Source organism: Schistocerca cancellata, chromosome 6 (assembly GCF_023864275.1).
Source record: "Schistocerca cancellata isolate TAMUIC-IGC-003103 chromosome 6, iqSchCanc2.1, whole genome shotgun sequence".
Taxonomy (NCBI): domain Eukaryota; kingdom Metazoa; phylum Arthropoda; class Insecta; order Orthoptera; family Acrididae; genus Schistocerca; species Schistocerca cancellata.
In genome coordinates this window covers 519,470,633-519,493,747 of record NC_064631.1, presented here as the reverse complement: position 1 = coordinate 519,493,747, position 23,115 = coordinate 519,470,633, and the positions used below count along the sequence as shown (strand labels likewise).

The 23,115-nt window shown below is 39.9% G+C and overlaps 1 protein-coding gene across 4 annotated transcripts in view; it reads left to right on the top strand.

The window, feature by feature from the left end:
• The window catches only part of LOC126190628 (membrane-bound transcription factor site-1 protease), a 168,353-nt gene that overhangs the window by 43,916 nt on the left and 101,322 nt on the right, over window positions 1-23,115 (top strand). For all 4 annotated transcript variants that reach the window (XM_049931043.1, XM_049931044.1, XM_049931041.1 and 1 more), the window contains exon 3: window positions 12,408-12,617. In XM_049931043.1, coding sequence (XP_049787000.1) covers window positions 12,408-12,617 — 210 coding nt within the window. The remainder of the gene's footprint in view (window positions 1-12,407; window positions 12,618-23,115) is intronic.

The following is a 23,115-nucleotide window of genomic DNA, read 5'->3' as shown; positions in this document are numbered from 1 at the left end:
GACTGGTGCCTTCTAGATTAGCCCCGTACTTAGCCTTCTCGCAGAGGCGGGGATTCCACCACTGCGAGTTTTTCGCCAACAACAGCTGATATCTTATGCACTCCACATTTGCTGCACCCCAAAGCACCCTAATTATGGTCTCCTTTATCCAGACATGGAGATCACCCTGCTGCAGCAGCAGCCACGATGTGGGCTTACCATGGCTGTTCCCATTTAGTCTCTCTTTCCTGAGCTCCAGCAATTCCCATTACCGCCTCTTTTCTCCCCTCACGCACGTGCCCTGCTAAGTGTGTCTCTCGGCCGCAGCTCTGTCTTGATCTCTCACTCGATTCAAAGGATTCCGCCCCTCTGATGGCTTTTCGCCACCAGTTCTACTGTCTCCTCAGTTCTTTTCAGGGTTCAGAAGTGATCTATACTGATGGCTCCATGGTTGCTGGTCGCACTGGTTTTGCTTACATCTATGCGCGATGCACGGAACTCCATTCCTTGCCAGATGGCTGTAGTGTCTTTACTGCAGAATTGGTAGACATTTTGAACGCACTGGACCATACCCGCTCTTGCTTCATTATCTGTAGTGACTTGTTGGGTGGTTTGCACGCTATCGGCCAGTGCTTCCACCGCTGGTCATTGCTATCCAGGACTCCCTTTCTCTCCTTCCTCGACGTGGATGTTCAATGGTTTTCATTTGGACCCCAGGCCATGTTGGGATTCCCGTCAATTAACTTGCTGATCGACTGGCTAAATTAGCTACTACCAGGCCATCTCTTGCTATTGGCATTCCGGAAATAGACATTTGCTCGGCATTGCGTCGTCTGGTTTTGGGCCTTTGGGATGCAGAATGGCACACTCTTTCTTCGCTGAACAAGCTCAGGACGATTAAGGATTCTGCAAGTCCGTGGCGGTCCTCCTTCCGGGCCTCTTGTAAGGCCTCTGTCGTACTGTGCCAGCTCCGTATCAGCCATACTTGGCTAACTCGCAGTTATCTGCTCCGTCGTGAGGACCCCCCTCTTTGTCATTGTGGATCGATGTTGACTGTGGCTCACATCTTATTGGACTGCCCCAACTTAGCCACCGTGCGGACTTTTAGCCTTCTAGACTTGCTACTCCTGGTGTTGGCTGACAATGCCTCAGCGGCGGATCTCGGTTTACGTTTTATTTGTGATGGGGTTTTTTATCGCTTTATTTAAGGGAGGGACCTCCCACCTTAGCAGTGAGTGGAGGGGCTGGCAGGCTCTCTTGCTCCCCCCCTTCGCCCTGAATGGATTGGCTTCAACTGGGTTTGGTGGTTCACCCCGGCTTTCTGCCTTCCCACTTCTTTCCTTATGGGGTCTGTTATGTCTTGAGCATCTCTCTTGTCTCCTGTGCGTCTTCCTTTATGCCCCTGTCAATAGTCACTGTCTTTCCCTCACCTTTTCTTCCACCCTTTTCCTTCCTTTCCTGTCAATAGTTTATCATTTTATGGGCATTGTAGTTCCCTCTTCTAGTGTGGGATTTTATCAGTTTTAGCTAATCCAAGGTTGGAGGGACTGACGACCACATAGCTTGGTCCCTTCTGCACCCAACCACCCAACTAACTTTTACCCTCTGGCACCAGTCATATGTAGATAATTGCTCCCTCACTCTCCTGGCAATGTTGTAAAAGTTCGCATTTTCTTGGATCTTTTGGGTACATTTCAGTGTCCCACAATGTCCGAAACTCTCACGTACATACTTTATCAATACTTCAATATACTGCTCTGGCCAACACAATCTCCAAGCATCATTGTCTGCATTGTATCTCCTGAAAGTATACCCTTGTGCACTTTTAATACTGCTCTACTTTTTCATATCCTCTCTTATCCAGATAACTTTTACTAACTTCCAGTTGGAATCATGGTTCCAATATCTACAGAGGTCATTACAAATTTTCCTGATTTCATTCTTATCTTTCACCCCTTTTTGATACATAATCCGAAATTCCCTTTCACACTCATCACTGTTATTTTCACCTTCTCAACCCATTGGCAATCTTGATACAGCGTAAGCAATTAGATTTTCTTCACCTTTTATATACTTTACTGTATAATTGAACTGCTGGAGGAATAGCGCCCACCTGGTTATCCTGCTGTGATGCAAAGTACACTTTTGTATATAGATCAAAGCCTTATGGTCTGTGTGTACTACTACTTGATGTCCTAATAAATAATTCTTGAACTTGGTGAAAGCCCATAGACTGCTAACAATTCTTTTTCGGTGACGGTATATGACTTCTCGTGCTTTTGTAAAGTTCTACTGGCAAAAGCTATTGATCTATGCTCCATCACACCATCTACAATCTTTTCTTGGAACAAATGAACTCCCGGTCCATAGTCACTGCTTTCGGTCATAATGCAAAATGGCTCTGTAAGATCAAATCTGTATAACATTTTGCTATTGCACATCTGTTTCTTGATGTTGTTGAATGCTTCCTGGCAATCCTTGTCTGATACCCAAATGGTGGTGTTCTTCAACAAGATGTTAAAACATGGTGCATTTAAAGCTTGATTGCTGACAAACTTCTGGTAGTAGTCCCAAATTCCATAGAATGAATTAAGTTGTTTCCCAGTCTTGGGCCCAGGAAATTTTGCAATGTCTTCAAGTTTTTCTTCATCAGACAAGATTCCTTCTTCTGAGATGGTATGGCCTGAAAATTTGAGCTGTTTAACTTCAAATTTGCACTTCTCTAGTTTTAACGATATGCCTCCCTGTCTCAATCTGTAACATACTTCACCCAACAAACGTATATGTTCTCCCCAAATCTTTCCTGTTACAAGTATATCATCAACATAACGGATTAGTTTGCTGAACAGTTCTTTTCCTAGAACAGAATCCAATGCTCGGATAAATTCTGCAACTGATACATTAAGGCCAAATGGTACAACACAATAGCAATAACATCTTCCTCCATACTAAAATGCAGTATATTTTCTAGGCTGAATCTCCAATGGTACCTGATGGAAACCTGCTGTTAAGTCTAAATTAGACATGTACTTCATATGTTCAAACTTATATAATAACTCGTCTCTGTTATCAGGGTGATCAGTTTCCCTCTCAAGGTATTTTTTAAATGTCTTGAATCGAGCACAAGTCTTACTCACCCATAACATTTGGAGACTACCAGTAACGGGTTATTTTGTGCACTATTGCACCTTTCAATTGCTTCCCACTCTTCCATCTTTTGTAGTTATTTCTCCACAGCTTTTCTTTTTGAGATGGATACTCCATATGGTTTGATGAAAAATGATTTTAGATTAAGTCTACATTCATAGTTTTTCACTTTTCCAGGTTTCTCACTAAATACATATTTGTATTTCCACAACAAACTACCTAATTGATCTGTCTGTTCTAGACTTTTCCAGCTTCTTTTAGTTTGGTGGCCACTAATTCAGCATACTTGTCCTCACTGCATTCTTCTTCATTGTCTTCCTTGTTAACATCAATCTTTTCATTTGCACAAATCAGTCTTCTTTTGTCTTCCTTGTTAACATCAATCTTTTCATTTGCACAAATCACTCTTCTGATTTGAAAATTGTTCTCTAGGCAATTTTGGATGATTAGTTCAGTCACATGTGTTATATTTGTCTTTGGGTTGGTAAGCCTTAACTTTTTTGTTGTTCCATTCAAAATCTGCATTTACTCCTTGTATCCAATTCATTCCAAACAAAATATTTTCATTGAGGTCAGATACTACAAAATATCCTTGGTTATACTGTACATCATTAATGGCGAAAGACATTAAGGCTTGCCTGTTTAAACTTTGCTGTGCCTACCAGTTGCTCCATTAATCCTGATTTCAATAACAGGATATTCTTCAAAGTCAGCACTGTGTCTTATCTGGTCTCTAAATTTTTCAGAAATGGCACAAATAGGACTACCCGTGTCTGAGGGGCAAACTCCCTCATAATTTGCAACTTTTATATGTATATACAGTCAACCTAAAACTGTTTTCTTCCTCCTTTCCTCATCTTCATGCAACAGATCATCCTCAATCTCTTTAAAGTCGAAGTCGTTTATACCATTTTTGCATGCACAATTCCTCTTACTTGTCTGAATTTTACTTAGAGCTACATCAGATGATTGCTTGATTTCATGTCCCTCTTTTACACACTGTCTGATTTTCCTGGAACTGATCTCACTGTAAGCTTGCTGATTGGTTCTACCTTCCCAGTTGGAATGCAGTTCTTCACAAATAATCTTGATGACCCTTTTTACTCTGTCATTGTCACTATAATCCTTGTAAGTATCCCATAAAGTTTCTAGCAGCACACCTAAATCATAATGGCTGTCCACAAGGAGATGACACCTTCCCAGTATTCATTGGCACAATCTGGTTCTCATATTCTTCACCAATAGTACTAACATCATCTTCTTCACCATTAATTAAATCTTCTTTAACCTCAGTATACACCATGCCACAATTCTTCTTCCCATTCATCATTACTACTGACACTTTCACTATCAATATTACCACACATGCTATCATCTCCAATACTAGACACTTCTACAACATCTTTACAATGTTCATCAGAATTGTTGACAAGTACACTAGTACAAGTATCATCACTTAAGTGCTTAACAGGGATAGATTCTTCCTTCCATTAATGTACTTTATCCAAACTCATCAAGACTACCATCAGAACCAACATTTTCTTCCCAAACTTCTTCACCACATTGATTGTAGACTTTAGGTAGTTTCCTCCTCTAATGGAACTTCAACATTCTTGCAGATGCTAATACTTCTATCTTCCATACTTTCATTCATACTTTTCCAGTATTTATTGTCAAACTGTAATTTGCTAATCTGATGTGCTCTTCTTATGTTAGTTCTGTCATTTCCACTCCAGTATCTTCGATTACTCTGTCTTGTGTAATTATTTTCAGTGTCTCTAGGCCAGTGGTGTTTAGCCTGATTTCGATACTTATTTCTCGCCCCAAACTGACAGGCTCCCAATGAGGCGTCCATCAGTTTAAATTGCCTCATCTTGATTGGTGATTATCTAACTGTCTGTAGCTATTCTCCCAAGGTCTCTCCCTGTCCTCTGTTCCCATTCCCATTACTATGGTTCATCCATCTGTTATCACTTCTATTGTAACCACTATTATTATTATTATTATTATTATTATTATTATTATTATTATTTTAATTATCATTCCCGCCTTGATTCCTGCACTGATTCCACCCCCCAGATGGTTGATTGCCAAATCTGCCATTATTTAACCTATCATTTCTCTCAAAGGCACTAACCAATGTATCTACATATCTCAAGAACTGATCTACAGAGTCGTCTGATCCTTAAATCAACTCCCACTGTACTCTTTTCGGTAATCTCCTTTTTAAGGCCTCTATTTGTATTAGTTTATCAAAAGGTTTGTCTAAGTATACTAATTTCCTCAAATGGTTTTCACAAAAACACTTCAAGCTACCATCACCTTCCCTATACATTCGACAATTCAAAAACTCACTTTTAATCCTAGCTTGCTCAGATTCTGACCAAAACTTATTTAAGAACTTCCTTTCAAATTCATTATATGACTTGGTAGAATTTACATTCTGATTGGCCCATGAGATTGCCCCACTGTCTAAAAATCGCTTAACAGATTTAATTTTAACATTTTCTGTCATGTCATTACTAAAATTATCCTGACATCGCTATAAAAAATCAACATGGTGCAATTTCCCGTCTCCTGGAAAGCATTTGAAAAGTATGCCTCCCCATACACGATTACTATTGCTAACAAAATTTCTTTGGGCCACACCCTCTTGCAATTCTACAACTTTCTTACTTAGATCTACAACATTATTTTTACACAAATCTATTTTTTCATCACACTTCAGTTCTACATTACTTATTTGATTAGAAATGTCTGAAAGTTTTAACTAAGAGTTCCCTTTGTAAGTTTCTAGTTTTTCTTCTAAGATTCACCTAGTCTGAACAACCTCTACTTTAAGTTTAGAATTTTCTACTTCTACATATTCATCCAATTTTCTGAATCTCTCCTCATTTTTGGACAACTCTTGTGTAAAATTAGTTTCTAATACGTCAGCCTGTTCCTCCACTGCTCCTACGCGAGTACTGAGTTCACCCTGCCCTGTCTCAACAGTCATTTTTAGTGCTGCCAAACCCTCTTGGATTTTCCTTATCTGATTGGTATTTTCAGTAACAGTATCCTTTAATTCCGCCATTTGTTCACTTAATTCCTGTCTTAACTGTAGATTTTGCTGACTCCAACCTTGCTGACCAATATCCTGCCTAATCTGTCCCATCTGTCTCATTTGTTCCTTCACTTCTTTCATATGCTGCGTTAATAACATTAATAAATCATCTCCGCCTACTCTGACCAATATCCTGCCTAATCTGTCCCATTTCTTCCTTCGCTTCTTTCATATGTTGCATTAATTACATTAATAAACCATCTCCACCTACTCTTCCTTATGCAATTGGAGTACTCGTGGTGACATTTTCACTGAAACTATCTCCACCAAAACTTTGATATACACTTGTATTACTGTTGGACGATAGTTCACTGATACATGATTCTAGGTCCGAAGTGTTTTCTACAGATTCACCACCTACATGCTTCTCTTCGTTCATTTTTGTAGTCTCATTGTTGATCATGCCAAAAAAAAAAAAAAAAACCACACACAACCCTGTTTAAAATTAGAAAATTAAAAGCACAGTTACTCATCAGAGTTCCAGTGGCGCAGTCTGAGAATTATCATCAGGTAATTATATTCAACAGATGATGTGTGATCTTCCCACAGCAGGTGGTGATTTTTTTCCCTTCAGTCTTACCATAGACTGTCACCACAAATAATTAAAGTTTGCATCATTTATCTCTTGCATTGGTTTTCTACATAGCCTGAAACAGTCATTCATTAAACACAGTTCCAATTTCAATCATCAAATCCCAACTCAACTCCACCAAATATAATGTTCCGCTCAAACTGTTACATTTAACTTAACTTTCTGTTGCCTGGAGATCATTTGATGAAAGAATATAACAGTTTCCAACTTCATAAAATTTATTGACAACTGAACTGCATACTCGTCACGTTAACGAAACATGGACTGACATACTTCATAGATCTCTTTGACTGACAAAACAACTTAACAACTGACTCCCTTGCAGCATCAGTGCTTTGCTTTATATAGATTTTTAACAATAAATTTCAAAATAACCCATTACTAAATTTGTACAACTTTGATGTTACAATTAAAATTTACAAAATGTAAGGAAACTGATGTTAAAGCCAAATAAGGTATAAAATACAATATTAATTGACATAATTTTTTATAGTATCATCATTAGTTTTAAATATGAAAATCGATGTGAACAATATTGCCTTGTATTATTTATGTAATTAAACAGTTTGGATTTGGTTACTTACATTCAATGACAGTAAAAATCTGGTGCTTTATCCATCTAAATACATAAAATTTACAAATAAGGCCTCAAATTTTGAAAATGGGAAAGTTATGTGATGTAAACAATTGGAGAGATAATTAGAAATGTAATTACAAAGGATATTAATTACAGAGGAGGACATAAAAATAGATAACAAATGAAAATACATTGCTTGGTAATAACTTTTAAGCCATTTATCAAGATAATGAGGTTCTCTGTATCAACCCACCAATCAACTGCAATTAAGATAATTAGAGGCACCAGCCACTTATGCCAGTATTTCCACAGCCTCTTAATATTTGCTGCCAAATATTTAACACTTCAATTTCTTATTAATATCTAACTCTGCACCTGTACATAATTTTGTTAATGACAACAATCCCCTGACAATCACGATAATATAGATCCTTCCAGAACATTCTATATGGTTTCACAACGAATATCAAGTGTTTCAGCGAATTGGACAGAATGATATATATAAAGACACACATACAAGTCCCTAGGAAGCACTGACTTGTCCGACAGTCACCCGGATGCATGCAAAGGCAGTATCAGTCTCTTCATTAGAATCTTGGGGAAGGCTGTATCGTTATAAACCGGAAAGCAAACGTCGGAGCATGCGGTGGAAACATGCGACTCCACCACCTCCAAAGAAATCAAAAATCAAAGGTCATGCACACCAGTTCTGGGTAAGTCATGATGTCATTCTTTTTTCACCACAAAGGCCCACTACCTCTTGAGTTCCTGAAACGGGGAACTGCCACCAATGTCCAACATTATCAAACCACTTTACAAAACCTTAGATGGGACATCAAGTTGAAACACCAAGGCATGTTGTCCAATGACGTTATCCTCCTGCATGATAATGCCCACTCACACACGGCCAATATGGTGAAGACAACATTGAAGCACTTTTGGTGGGAAATGCTGGGACATCCACCGCTCAGTCCCGACCTTTCACTGTGCGACTTTCATGTGTTTGGACCTCTAAAACAAGCTATTCGAGGATATCGATTCGCAACAGATGACGAAGTGTTTGACTGGGCCCAGACCTGGATCCAACTGCAGCCTACTACCTTCTTCAAGGATGGAATTGACTGGCTAGTATCGCAATGAGATAAATGTGCCAACAGTTTTGATGACTATTTTTGAGTATGTGTACTGTGTATAACTACATTTTTAAGTTAATAAAATCGTTACCCTTACTTTACTCTAGTGAGCGGGTTTCATTTGAATGCCCTTTACATATTTGTATGACTACCAACCAGCTGTCCACCAAGGTGAAAGGCCTCTGCCACACTGTGACCGATAGCAAAGTAGACCATCCTGTGGCACAACATGCTGCTGAACTTAACACACTTTATTTCAGTGGCTGCTTCACTGTCCGAGCCATCTGGATCGTTCCCTCCAACACCAGCTTTTCTGAACTGTGCAGGTGGGAGTTATCCTTATAGTACGTTGAGGGTCACTGCCCCCATAATTATCCCGGTGTCAGCCTATGGTAACATACTGTCTTCACATCCTCGACCCAACAGTTTCCACCCCCTCTGTCCTGTCATCTCCCTATTCTCATCTCCCATCCTGTTTATTTGCAGCCCTCTGCCAAAGCATTTGCCCATCTTTCCCTGCTCCTCTCTTTCGGTGCTCCTTTTCTCCACCTCCATGCTCCACAACCTCCTGATACTGCACTTCTTAGCAATCTAGTCTATGCACACTGCACCAGACAGCATTCGTCTCTCTCCCCATCTGAACACTATCATCCCTTCCCCTTCCCCACCCCTTCCAGATTGCTGCTTGCATTCCAGCTCAAGAAGCTGGAGTTAGCAGCCTGTATGTATTAGGTGTGCCTGCTGTGTGTGTGTGTGTGTGTGTGTGTGTGTGTGTGTGTGTGTGTGTGTGTGTGTGTCGTTTTTCTTTACAGTAATCTGTCTTTTCCTACAGTGTTGATATTCCTTCCGGGAGTTTCCATTGCTTGTAATTAAAATTGTGTTTGTCGTGACTACATTTATAGGATGGAAACTGTCTACAGATGTATTAATGCATAAGTATTGTTTAATCATACCATTGCTGAGCTGTTACTGGCATCTGTTACAGGTGTGAAATATTTGATGTATTCCTCCATGGTAATTGAATGTGGTATGATAACATAGTTCCAGATTAAAGTCAGTAAGCTCCTCCTCCTCCTCCTCCTCCTCCTCCTCCTCCTCCTCCAGTACTGCTTACCAACCAAATACTGTCACCAAGTTTTATTAATGGAAGAAATGGGGAAAATTCAAGGAAGTTCTATACAATGTTCTGGGGGGTTTGTGTAGACAATGCAAGAGCACGTCAAAAAATACTCAACAGCTTCCATTGTGATATACTAGAAAAAATCTACTGTGTCTCACGTAAGAGCTTGTCTGATGGTTTGTTTTTGAATAGCCAGTGAAGCTGATGGTTCCTTGCATCTGCCTAGGATGTTCCCTATAAATCAATCCCTTCATTTTGTCAAGTTGTGCAATAAATTTCTTTTTTTCCCCAGTTCAGTTCAGTACATCTTGATTGGTTATTCGATCTACCCATCTAATCTTAAGCATTCCTCTGTAGCGCCCATTTCGAGAGCTTCTAACCCCAGACAAGTACTTGCAGAAAGCGACTTTACACTCTGTGTTAACAAATTCTTATTTTTCAGGAGTGCTTTCTTGCTGTTGACAGTTTGCATTTTATATCCTCTCTCCTAATGCTGTCATCAGTTATTTTGCTAGCTATACAGTGTCTCATTTCAGAATCTAAATCCCTCATCATCATCTGATTTGAGAGAACTTTGCTTTTTTGAGTGTTTGCAGCTGTTCAGATTGTTAACATGTGTTTGTGAAACAGTTGACAGGCAGTTCTAGCTGTTAAAGTGTATGAGCTAGAGAATCATTGTCATATGTGTATTGCGCCCCTGTTATTTGGGTGCACTAAATTATCCTTTTGAATGGAGTCTGGTTTAATTAAAAACTGCTCTTAAAGAGGCACCTAATTTCCACACTGTCATTTTTTAGATGTTATCTTGTGAAGCATGGCCACCAAGTACAAGGCAAAGAGTGTGGGTGCCAGCAAAAAACCTTGGTTAAGCCTGTTTTTAATTGGAAATTTTTGGAGCTGCCATTTTAGTACAGAGCATGACTAGTCACATCACTGTGGAGCGCGTTGATCATGTATACAAAATGTATAGCACAGCCAAAACACCTTGGAATCATCCTTGTGGCATCTCTAGGTATGGCATCAAAGGTCTTCTCTAGGTCATAGGATTTTGTGAAGAGAGATCAGAGTTGTTGTTCTACATTTCTCTTACAAGTGACTGGTGTAGAAGGTCCTGTCAGTGGTACCTCAGGTGGAACAAAAGCCACAGTTAAATCCAAGGAGAATTTAGTTGAGGTAGTCTGAAGTCTAAATTCTAGCAAACATTTTTTCTATGTTTAAGATCACAGATATGCCACAATAATTTCCAGTGATGCTACAACCACATTTCTTGAAGCTGGTGGCTTATGACATTTTTCATGCCAGTGGTTACTGTCTGAGTTTCCCAAAAAGGAAAAAAGAATCAGAATAAAGGTTCTGATGTGAATGTGTAATCCTCCAATTTGTTTGAATGCTATAGGAATGTTGACAGGGCCAGGGGTATTTTTCGATTTCTGACTTCTGACTTTGTTACCCTCTGTGAATGATGGTGGTCCAGCCACTCGAAATTGTGAAGGTTGTTACATTTATTCCTTTATTAAAAAAAAAAAAGAAAAGAAAAGAAAAATAAATACCACTGTCACTGCCTACAACTGTTTTCATGGAATCCAGTTTGGCTAACCAGCAGCAGAGGAGTTGTAGTTCAGTTATAAGTTAAAGTTCTTTCCAGAAACTTGGGACATCTTTGGTGTGAATTTGAATGAGAGTGGTTGTTGATTTCCATTATTTTGATCTGGCTTTTGTGTCTCAGTTTCTGAAAACATTAAACTCTTAATCTTTAAATAGAGCCATGGCAGTCAGGTGGATTACACTGCATTCCTCTCAATCCTTGTACACGGCACTTGTAAAGCTCAATGTATGAACAAAACTGCAGTAAACCACTAGATCTGACAATGTCTGTTTATGCTGTTGTTACATTCAATATAAATAACACAAAGTGAAGGTCCACAAGAAAACTTTCTGAGTACAATTTGTGGCACTGCTGCCAGCTGTTTCTTATTGCCTTTGCTGTGGCTTCCCGTTCATTGATTTGTGTCTGTGGAAGGACCCTTGCTCCACCCTGTTGCTCTTTACTTCTGTTTCCTTAACCTAATCATGAATATTTTCTTCTCAGTACTCTATATGGCATTGAGCAGTAGGAACTAACTGTCAGTATTATTTCATGTCTGTTTTCCATTCACGCAAGGAACATCAGCCTTTAACTTTTTGTAGCAGTTAATGATACCAATATTTTGTAAACAATGTCTTCTGGCATTTTCATTGACTCTAATTGCAGGGAGCAGCAAAAGAGCTTTTATCCAGTCTCTGTATTTCTGTCAAACAAAAATTTCTTTCACATGAATTCTTAGGTTATTCCAGTTACCAATCTCATATAGTACACTTACAAAAGATTGGGAATATTTACTTTTAGAATCATACCGTTTTGTTACAGACTAACAGCAAGAAGGAAGAAAAGGTATATAGTACTCTACCTGCATCTGAATATCAAAATTTATAGCACAAGTATGACAGAGATTGAGCTCGGATACTTCTTATCTTTTCACCATCACATTGCTCTGCTATCTTATGTGCCACTTAAAACAGTCAGTTGCACATTATTTTTTGTTGTTTACTTTGTTTCTATTTAACATTTTTATTTGAGGTAGCAATAAAGGATAAGAATTATGACCCTGCGAAGCAAAGTCAGTACTTCATACTGATATAGAATGTATATACATATAGAGCTGTTGCGACCAAAGCTGTACTGTAGGATTTATGTTTTACTTTTTAATTTTCAGCTAGATGAAACAGAGAAACTTAATGGATTGGAAGCTCTCAGTGACCATCCATCTGTGAGACGTGTAACACCACAGAGAGTAGTTCACCGTACTCTCAAATATGTGAATCTCACAGATGATCAGCAGCGTAAATCTGAATGCACGGGATCAAACTGCCTTCAACCAACGTGGCAATCATCTCGTCATATGCGAAGATCAAGTCTGGCCATTGTAAGTAAAAATATAATCACAGACAACTGTTAGTAGCAGGTTTTAATGATATATGAGTCACAAACTATTTTTATTTGTCATAAATCATGTTTATTTCTGATGCCACTGTGAAAAGGACTCCATGTTTGAAACCGTTGACTAAACAAAATCCTGTTTGCTGCAGGGGTACTTTTAGGACCAGAGTTATATTTGGGGCATGTAATTCACTTAAATTAATGAAGTAGTCAACAATACTGTTGTTACAAGAGTGCAGAGAGACATGTTTGATTGTTTCATCACAATTCGAAGCCTCTAAAACACATTGCTGTTCATTTAAGAATGATGCACTTTGTTTTCCGGATCCAGCCATCCTGGTTTGGATTTTCTGAGGCTTTCCCACGTAATTTCAAATAAATGTTGGGATGGACCCTATTAATAAAATCTGGCTGCTATCGTCCCCTTCCTTCGCCCGTTATTCCAGTGTGTGTGGGCGTATAGGTTTTTTTTCCCATTCTGACATTTTGTAGTTTTGTAGTTCCATGTTGTGTTATTCTGTCTTGTTTTGTTTCAGTAAATTCTGTGTATGATGTGCACACGCAATGATGCGGTGCAGATGCCTGATTAAATAATAAATTAATTAAATAAAGATAATTGTACATGGTAACAGTTTATTTATTTTGAGGAAAATCTAACATAAAATTAATTCTAGAAATGTGAGGTCTATAAGCACACCAGACAAGAAATTAGTCACCCCAAGGAGATGTTAATACCACGTAACACCACCTCTAGCCTTGATAATGGTATCAGTTTAACCGTGAAGAGTGTCCACCAATTTCTCAGGTGTCTCATGTGTCTCTGAAGACTCCTCCATGATGATAAGATCCTGTAGAGCTACCAGATTGCAAGTATGTTGCTTGCTACGTTTCACTCACTGTTCCAAATAGTCTCAGACATTTTTATGAATTTAGGATTTGGTGATTAAGCAGACCAGTTGAGGTGCAATAGCGTGTCTGTTACTCAAACCAGGAATGTATACATGCAGGCCCATTAACATATCTCGGAAAATGGTAGTGTTCAGAGCATGCTAATCCTGAAGATGTAGAACAAAGGACAACACATGATCTGCAAGGCTGCTGAAATAAACATCCTACTTGATGTTCACAGTAACATGAATGAGACGATCCAAATCATGGTACGAAAAACACCCTCCAAACACCACAAAACCTCCTCAGGCATGAAGTACACACTCCAGGTTAAATGACTCATTTAGCTGCCAGCCTGTCAGTGTATTTGATAACATGCATCTATGGAAACGAGATGAAATTGTGACTTGCCAGACAAGGTAACTTCTTAATTAATAGAACCCAGTATGTTGTTCTCAATGGTGAGTGTTCAACAGAGATGAAGGTGTTGTCAGGAGCATGCCAGTGAGTTGTGATAAGACAGCTATTATTTTTGGTATAGTCTGCCTCAATAGCTGAGTGATCAGTGCAACGGAATGCCATGCAAGGGGGCTCAGGTTTGATTCCCGGTTGGGTCAAATATTTTCTTCGCTCAGGGACTGGGTGTTGTGTTGTCATCATCATCATCTCCTCATCCCCATCAACGCACAAGTTACTGAAGTGGCGTCAACTAAAAAGACTTGCACCAGGTGACCCATATACCGAACGGGAGGCCCTAGCCACATGACATTTCATTTCATTTTCTGTATACATTAATGATGTGGCAGACAGTGTAGGCAGAAGTCTGCGGTTGTTTGCCAATGATGCTGTGGTGTACAGGAAGGTGTCGAAGTTAAGTGATTGTAGGAGAATACAAGATGACTTAGACAAAATTTCTAGTTTGTGTTATGAATGGCAGCTAGCTCTAAATGTAGAAAAATGTAAGTTAATGTTGGTGAGTAGAAAAACAAACCCATAATGTTTGGTCACAGCAGTTGTAGGTTGCAGCTTGACACAGTCACATCAATTAAATATCCGGGCATAACATTGCAGAGCACATAGTCAACTTTGATTTATTGGGAGAATTTTGGGAAAGTGTGGTTCATCTGTAAAGGAGACCACATATAGGACAATAGTGTGACATTCTGGAGTTCTGCTCGAATGTTTGGGATCCACACCAGGTTGGATTAAAGGAAAATATTGAAGCAATTCAGAGGTGAGTGCTAGATTTGTTACCGATAGGTTCAAAAACCAGGCAAGTATTACGGAGATGCTTCAGGAAGTCAAATAGGAGCCCCTTGAGGGAAGACAGTGTTCTGTCTGAAGAATACTGTTGAGAAAATGTAGAGAACCGGTGTTTCAAAGTGACTGCAGAATGATTCTACTGCTGTCAACATACATTTGGCATAAGGACCAGGAAGATAAGATATGAGAAATTTGGGCTTATACGAAGGCAAGCCCCATCTGTGAGTGGAACAGCAAAGGAAATGACTAGTAATGGTACAGTGTACCCTCCACCTTGCACCATATGGTGGCTTGAGGAGTCTGTATGTATGTATGTAGATGTAGATATGTACATATAGTATATGCTTCCAGTCATCTACTGTCCAGTTCCTATGTTGTTTGGTCAATTGAAGAGATATAGGTTTGTATGTTGGTGTTAGCAGTGGTCATATGCAAGGCACCCAGCTTCGGAGGTCCATTGCATGCAGTTCCCTTTGTAGTGTTTGCTCAAAAACTGGTTGAGTTTGACTGACATTCACTGACATCCTATCAGATTTAAAACCAATCATCATTGCAACACAAGGCACTCATTTCCCGTCCCCCTGTAACTAGGCTCTGTTTTTAACCACTGTTCTTAAGCCATTTTACATGGCTGGGAGTGATGTACCATTCATTAGTGGCATGTGGGACAATCTGCATGGATAGGCCAACAAATCTGGTCAGGGAAATGTCCAAACACGGTAGCTCCTTCTTGACATTCTGTCATGTCTCCCCACTGGCCCATCTTACTGTGATGATTCCATACTGCTGGCCTGCACATATACACTACTTAATTGTTACAAACATTACTTAATTGTTACAACTTATGTCAGTGGTGGAGGGTTACGTGACCACCTGGCAGCAGTTCTACACCATCTGTAATGCTCAAAAGTGACCAGTGTGCTATGCTATGTGAAGAGGAAGGGGGGGGGGGGGGGTGAGCATATTTGTCATACTATTTGCTAATGAACATAAGCACGTGCAAATAACAGATTTTCTTATGAAAAAAAAAAAAAGACTTTGTGTAATTGCCAGAGCAGCACTTAACTTCATTTTGCTCACCTTAGGGGGCCACTGAAAAAATTATGAGCTTTATGAGTCTTAAGATAACAGAAGACTGATGGTACTGGCACAGTTCAGAACTCCCTCAGTTTCAACCTTTCATTTTTATTCTAAAGGTGATAACCACACTCAGTTAGTTTTAGTAACAGTACCTGTTAAATGTAGAAAATTCTAATAATCTGATGTTCATATTAGAGGACAAAAATCTTACATTTGTTGCTAAAATGGTGCGTAAAACTTCGCAGACTGAATGTCCTCGAATGTGAGTCTAACCTAACTGATTTATTTTTCTCAAGAATCAAATTTTGGTCCCCCTTCTTTCTGCAAGTACCTCACAAGTGACTGTGTATGCGAATGACCAATTGAAAGAGAGAAATTCTCAAGATCCACGTTGCACTCCTCTTTCCATAATGACAGCATTGATGATCTAAAACAGTAGTTGTTTAGCATAGTTTTCAGTGTGGTACCATAGATGTGAGCAGAAAGGTTGAAGTCAGGTGACCTTATGTGCAAGTCTTTCTATCATTCTGACAGTATATGAGAATAATACAATGGTATTCTATCTTGCTGAATGTACATATCTACTGTGGGTCATTGTAAATGCATATGGTTTTGCAGCAAGCTCGTTTATATTTCCCCTTGCGGGACATGGTACCATAGATGTGAGCAGAAAGGTTGAAGTCAGGTGACCTTATGTGCAAGTCTTTCTATCATTCTGACAGTATATGAGAATAATACAATGGTATTCTATCTTGCTGAATGTACATATCTACTGTGGGTCATTGTAAATGCATATGGTTTTGCAGCAAGCTCGTTTATATTTCCCCTTGCGGGACATGGCCAGATTTACCAGGTGTTCCATTCTGCTTCTGTGTACTAGTCCTTCATCATGACTTGTCAGTCCCAGCTACCTTTTTTATTGTTCAGCTATGTGATTGTTGTTTTATCATGCTTACTTCAAATTTAGGTTGCCAACTTTTTTTGTCGAAGTAATGAAGACTTTGACCCCGCAAAATGAATAGTCCAAGTGCAATTTTTTAAATTGTAAAAAAGGTTTATTGCATCAATGAAACAAAAAAACTTTTTCATAACAATTATGAAGTGAATGTGTACAGAATTCTTTATTTAAAACTGTATTTGTTTACAGTTTTGGCAGTAACTTGAAGTTTTCAATCATTCTTTACAGATGTAACAAATTCTTCAGATGTGTAACCAAAATTAACAATTATTTTTAATTCAGCTTTCATTAAATCTACATTATAATGGTTCATATCATCGGACCATTTACAGTTCATCAAAGCGAAAAATACTTTCTGTGTGAGCATTAGATGCTGGTATACTGAGAACGAAGACAAGAATCTTATGTATCTCCTGGGCATTAATACCTTTAGCACTGCCTCGGTCATCACAGAATCCAACTTTTCCACTGTGATACTATCAGTGGAAGATTTTTTACTTGTCATATCTTTCAAAGTACAAAGTTCTTTGTAGGTTATCCTCATTTGTGTCAAGCTGAATGTGAGTAAGCTTGTTCTGAAAATCATTAAAATTAATAGAATTCATTAAGGACAGTGGGAACAAGGACCGAACTGTAGCATTGGCAGAAATGTTTACATTTTTTACAATGTAAGTATGAAAGGTATCATAGAACTCAAAAATATTGTTTTGACTTCTTCTCTTTTTGACAGGATTTTATTTATTTAAAACTTCGTGTATATTGCTTCCAAAAAGAGTAATGTTTTCTTTGCAAAATTTTCTTCAACATAGCTTCAATAGCATTGTAGGACTCCATTATAGTAAATCTGAGATTTTCAGATACTTTGAGGTTTCCATTAGGAAATTTTCAACATAAGACAAAATTGAAGATATGCTTCGAGAATTAACATTTTGCCCAGATCTGCACCCCTAAAAAACAAGAAAAATAAGAACAGGAGATGAGTTTAGGCTTAAAAATTCAGAACAACATGGAAGTTCCCATGTAATACGGGAGAGTTAGCAACCCTACTTCAAAACCCATGATGTGCCGTTAGTAGTAGTATGATCCTCCCAGCATATCAAAATAAGGGAAAAAGTGTTTTTGATCAAAATATTTGTGGGGAAAAAATGAACAAGGTGAATGATAGAATTTTAAAGTCAGAACAGACTTTACTACATTGTTTCCTTCCTCTGTAGGTGTAAGGTACTTTCAGGTGTACACAAATGGTTACAGAGTTGTAAATCTGTCACTTTGAGACTTCTGTGTAATATGAAACGTCCACATGCTGCAAGCAGTAAACCTTCATCTGGTGGCCATCATCAGCTTTCAGTTGTTTCATACCCTTACTTGGCAACAACCTGTAGATGTCATCACATTCAATGAAACACATTCACTGTACGCAGGTGGTCCCAGACACACATAATCCATTGCTATTACGGTTTAACAAACATGTCTGTGTTGGTGAAAGTAAAGTTCAGCACCTCCATTGCAGGAAAAGCATGATTTCTTCGAGTAATTTTTATTACTATTATTTTCCTGAAACATACAAAAGCCAGGTCTATGTGAGAAACATGTAACCACTGAAATTCAAAATAGGTCCTTCAGACAAGCTTTTCTGTTTATTTTCTTTTGTGTTCATGGCTAAGTGGGAGCATCACACAGCTATGTATGAGCCCAGGTAGCCCGAACAATAGAACTTGTTAAGTGAATAAACTACACAGCAATAATCTTTTGGTGCATAACTTGGTGCAAGCTTATAGCCAGTCACTGTACACTGGGCTGTCATAGTAATGGTTGTGGGAGGCTACAGTCAGTGGTAGAATGAAGCAAGGCAGAGAGCTTGGAGACACTGTCAGAAGTGACGTCTCCTGGAAGCGGTGTGGTGGGGCACTCGATGAGGGGCCAGCTGTGTGACACTAGGAGGGTAAAGTGCTCCTTGATCTTCAGTGGTGGACTCCGAATTAAGGGGTTGCAGTTGTGGCCATTGTTGATCCTGGGGTGAATGGTGTGCTGGTAGAAGGGAGACCCTTATTGGGGCGAGCGGACAGTCGGGACTTGAACACAGAACATCCACCAGTGTCAGCTGCTGTTGATTGACCAAGCAGTGACCTATTTAGCCAGGTTGTGCGTGGGTACATGGACCAGCACTTGGAAGCACATGACTGATGCCAACAATGTAGTGATAGTAATACAGCATGACTTCTAACAAGACTCGCACCACCAAAAATCATTTTGACTGCTGGTGACTCAGAGGAAGACAATCCTGATGTTAATGTGTATGTTGTACTTCCTGTGATTGCCAGAGCCTGTGTAGCAAACAGATTAGTAAGGCAGCCACTTGTGGTACAGTGCTTTATGAGTGGCAAGTGGATCACAGACATTAGTCATGCGATACAACATCCCTGCCCCCATAGAGAGAGCTGACACACAATGACACCATCTCAGAGATGATGTGGCCTTGCAAGAGAGGAGGTGCCCTGGAGTGTCGATGTGGTCCTTGGGACGGGTAAGCATATCAGAGATGACTGAGGTCTGGTCACAGGGAGTGGGGGCCAGAGTCAGGCTGCATGGAGGCAGCTGCGGTGGAAAGAGAGGCATGCAGGGTTGTAGTCATCATGGAAAAATTGTCATGCTGCCAAAGGGGCTGCAGAGTCAGGCCCTAGGTTTGCAATGAAAATTCTATGAAGGTAGCACCGAAAGTGCAGGGAAAGCCAGCTGGCAGCCTGTTAGGGGCAGCTGGACATGGAAAAGTGGCTCCCCAGTGACAAGAGGAGGGCCTGGGAGGCCGGATGTGGCAGCCCCAATGAGAAATGGCTGAGAACAGCAACAAAGTTAGGGCAGTTACGGGGTGTGGACCTACAGAAGCAAGTGAGTGATGGAGACTTGCTTGTCAAACAAGAGAAACAGAACATTAAGTACATCAGCCCCACATGGATGAAAAGACAACGGGCCTACAGGAGAGAGAGATGTTGCCAGCATCGACAGGGCCAACACTGACAGGACAGATGTCCACAGGTGTTAGAGCCTGCTGTGAGGGTGTCCACAGTAATAGCATCTGGGGTTATGGAGTACGCAACAGTTTGTCCAGGAGGAGAGGATAGATTGGAGCACCCAGTCAGGAGTCTCCAGAGGCAGAGAAGATGCCCCTTAAAAGGAAGTTGGTGCAGAAGCTAGAGATCCAGAGTCAGCAGCATAGGAGGTCATAAGCTCATCCCTCATGGGAGCATAGGAGATTGGAAAGTTTGAACCCAAGGTTAAGAAATGGAAGGATGCTGTAGGCCGAATCGCCAGACCAAAAGAGGAGAAACTCTTGTCAGGAAGAGTCCTCATGAATTGCGGAGCTTGCAAAATCCTTCCACCTGGACAAGGAAGGCCGCAAGGACTCATTAAAGACCTGAAGCAGCTGGTGCAGAAGCAACCATTTCTGGGGTGAGCACTGCAGCAGAAGCTAGGTGTTGTGTTGCCTGGGCTTGGTGTTGTGCTGCATGGTCTGTCACTGGCATAACTTTATTCAAATAACCAAAGCTGCTGTGGCTGGTCTAAAGAAAAATAAATAAATAAATAAATAAAACATTGGCCACAGTCCGAAATAGTGCACCAAAAATAGGCTACCCTGAGTGCACACCAAGTTTGTCACTGCAGCCAGTTTTCTTTTCGTGACCACATGACAGTGACACACCACTAGGTATGAACCCGATTAGCCAGAAAAAAAGAACATTATTAAGTCATTTATTGACTTAACAATAGTCTTTAGGCATGTAAGTGGGTGCAAACTTAGAGTCAATCACTGGTCGTAGGTGGTTGCAATCAGTGGCAGAATGAAGTACTTCAAGGAGGAGAGCTTGTAGACAATGATGAAGTTGATGTCCCAGAAGTGGAATGGAGGAGGCACTCAGCAAGAACTCGGTGATTTGGCACATGGCATGGCCTGTCATGTGCTCCTAGGTCTTCGGTTGTGTATAAAGTTTGTAATAAGTGGTGTCCCATTAGGCAGTAGCTCGGAGACAATTACAGAGACAATGTGCCACGAAGCAGTGGTGAGGAGGCACCATATGATGTGCTCCTCAGTCTTCAGCTGTAGTAAGCATTGTCCCGTGAGGTGATAGTTCAGAGAATGAACTGATGACAAAGGCAATGTCCCATCAAGCAGTGTGGAAGAGGCACTTGGCGAGGACCCAGCAGCCCCTGAATTACTTTGTGATCTTAGGTCATGGACTGAGACTGGAGGCTCTGTGAGGTGTGGCCAGTGTTGATCATGGAGTGATCAGTGCGCTTGGTGAATGGAATTCCATATTGATGCACCATGGATCATCAACCCTTGGCCACAGAGTAACTCCCGATGTCAATTGTCACCCAAGCAGCGACCTAATATACCTGGCTCACGGATTGATACAGGAGCCAATGTTTGAAGACTGCCGGCCACCTATGGCGAGGCTCGCACCACTACAAACGGTGGTGACTGCTGGAGACTCGGAAGAAAATAATCCCACATGTTTATGAATATGGCAGATTGTTTTCCTGTGACCACCAGAGCCCATGTAGCAAGCATGCGAGCAACGTGGACTCTTGCAGTACGTTGCTGTATGGGTGGTAGTTGGATTGCAAGCACTAGTTGTACAATACAATACATACTTTAGTAGTCTGTTGTGTTTTACATTTTCCCCTCAGCTCCACTGAGTAATAATCAGAAATTATCTGTTGAGATAGAGCTATTGGGAAATTGAGGACGAATGCTAAAAAAGGTGGGAATCACAGTTCTTCAGATATATTCCAGCATTGTGTCTCCGACATTTGTCCAACAGTTAAAACAGTTTCCATTTTCTTCTTGTACATGACTGTATTTGCTTCATGAGTGAAACAAATTCTCTCCATCCAAACTGTCTGCTGCTCTTTAGTGCTTAGCATTTTCATAGCAAGATCAGTGTGAAAGCAAAACTGTACTCTCCATGTTTGGAAGTGTCCATGTGAAGAAATACTCAATCTATTGTGTTGCTTCCCATTTGCTCCAGTGAACACACTCAGAGTGAACAGAAACTAACAAGAGTGAAAGGCGGAGAGCACTAAATTGTGACACGTGAAGATATCATAATGCAATCTATCGAAAGCTGAGTAGGTAACAAGGTAATAAGTCATTAACTGAATACAAAATGACTTTATGATCCAAAATTATGTGTTTCAGTGTATACCACCATCATATAATCTATCAGAAATGTAGCATTACTTATAACTATACATGGAATAAAAAGTTTCAAATCCAATATGCACAACTCTTCTTAACGTGTAAACATAAGGCACATACCCTGGCACTGAAGGTAACCAATGGACTTAATAGTTACATGATATTAATGTAACCAACAGGAACTGACTGAACAAGAATCCTGAGTGTGTACAAAGAAAATAAATTTTAATGCCAGATGGCATTACATGAATGGCTAAGGGATATTACAGTGCCATCAAGCTTGGTGAAGATCTTATAATCAATAACAATAATTCAGTACAATATTTCGAATTTATAATAGAAAGAGAGAATAATATTCACACACACACACACACACACACACACACACACACACACACACACACACAGGTTGCTTACAAAATGAGTTCTTATTTCTGGTAATAAAGAAGTAAACTGTGTTTTGTACACAAAGTAGCCAGAGTAGCTTTGCTCTGTGGTGTGACATTTTTTTATGTGTAGCGCATACCAAATGTAGAAGACTGGAACATATTATTCCAAGGAATGCCATGTCCCACCACAACCCTAATATTTATAGCATATTTATAATGTGTGCAAGTGCCAAATAAAAATAATCTTTTTTACACTACACTAATCTATATCATTCTCTCTTTCCTTCACCACACTTCTTCCATGTGACTGCTGAAAGGAAACATTTTAAACTTATTGTAATCAGATGCAAAAGAGGTTGTGGTTAAAGTGGTTATGCACAATTAATTTCAAAGGAATCAAAAATTGTCTCTTAAATTTGTTAATAAGGGTGATAATTCCCTCAACCTCTAACATACACTGTGCATAATGTAAAAGTACATCCATAGTGGTAGCACATGAGAGGCGATGCTACTCAAGTTTTATTTGTGAGTTATATTCAGATCACGTTTTATTTGTTAGTTATATTCAGATCCCCCCCCCCAATGAACCATAGACCTTGCCGTTGGTGGGGAGGCTTGCGTGCCTCAGCGATACAGATAGCCGTACCTTAGGTGCAACCACAACAGGGGGTATCTGTTGAGAGGCCAGACAAACGTATGGTTCCTGAAG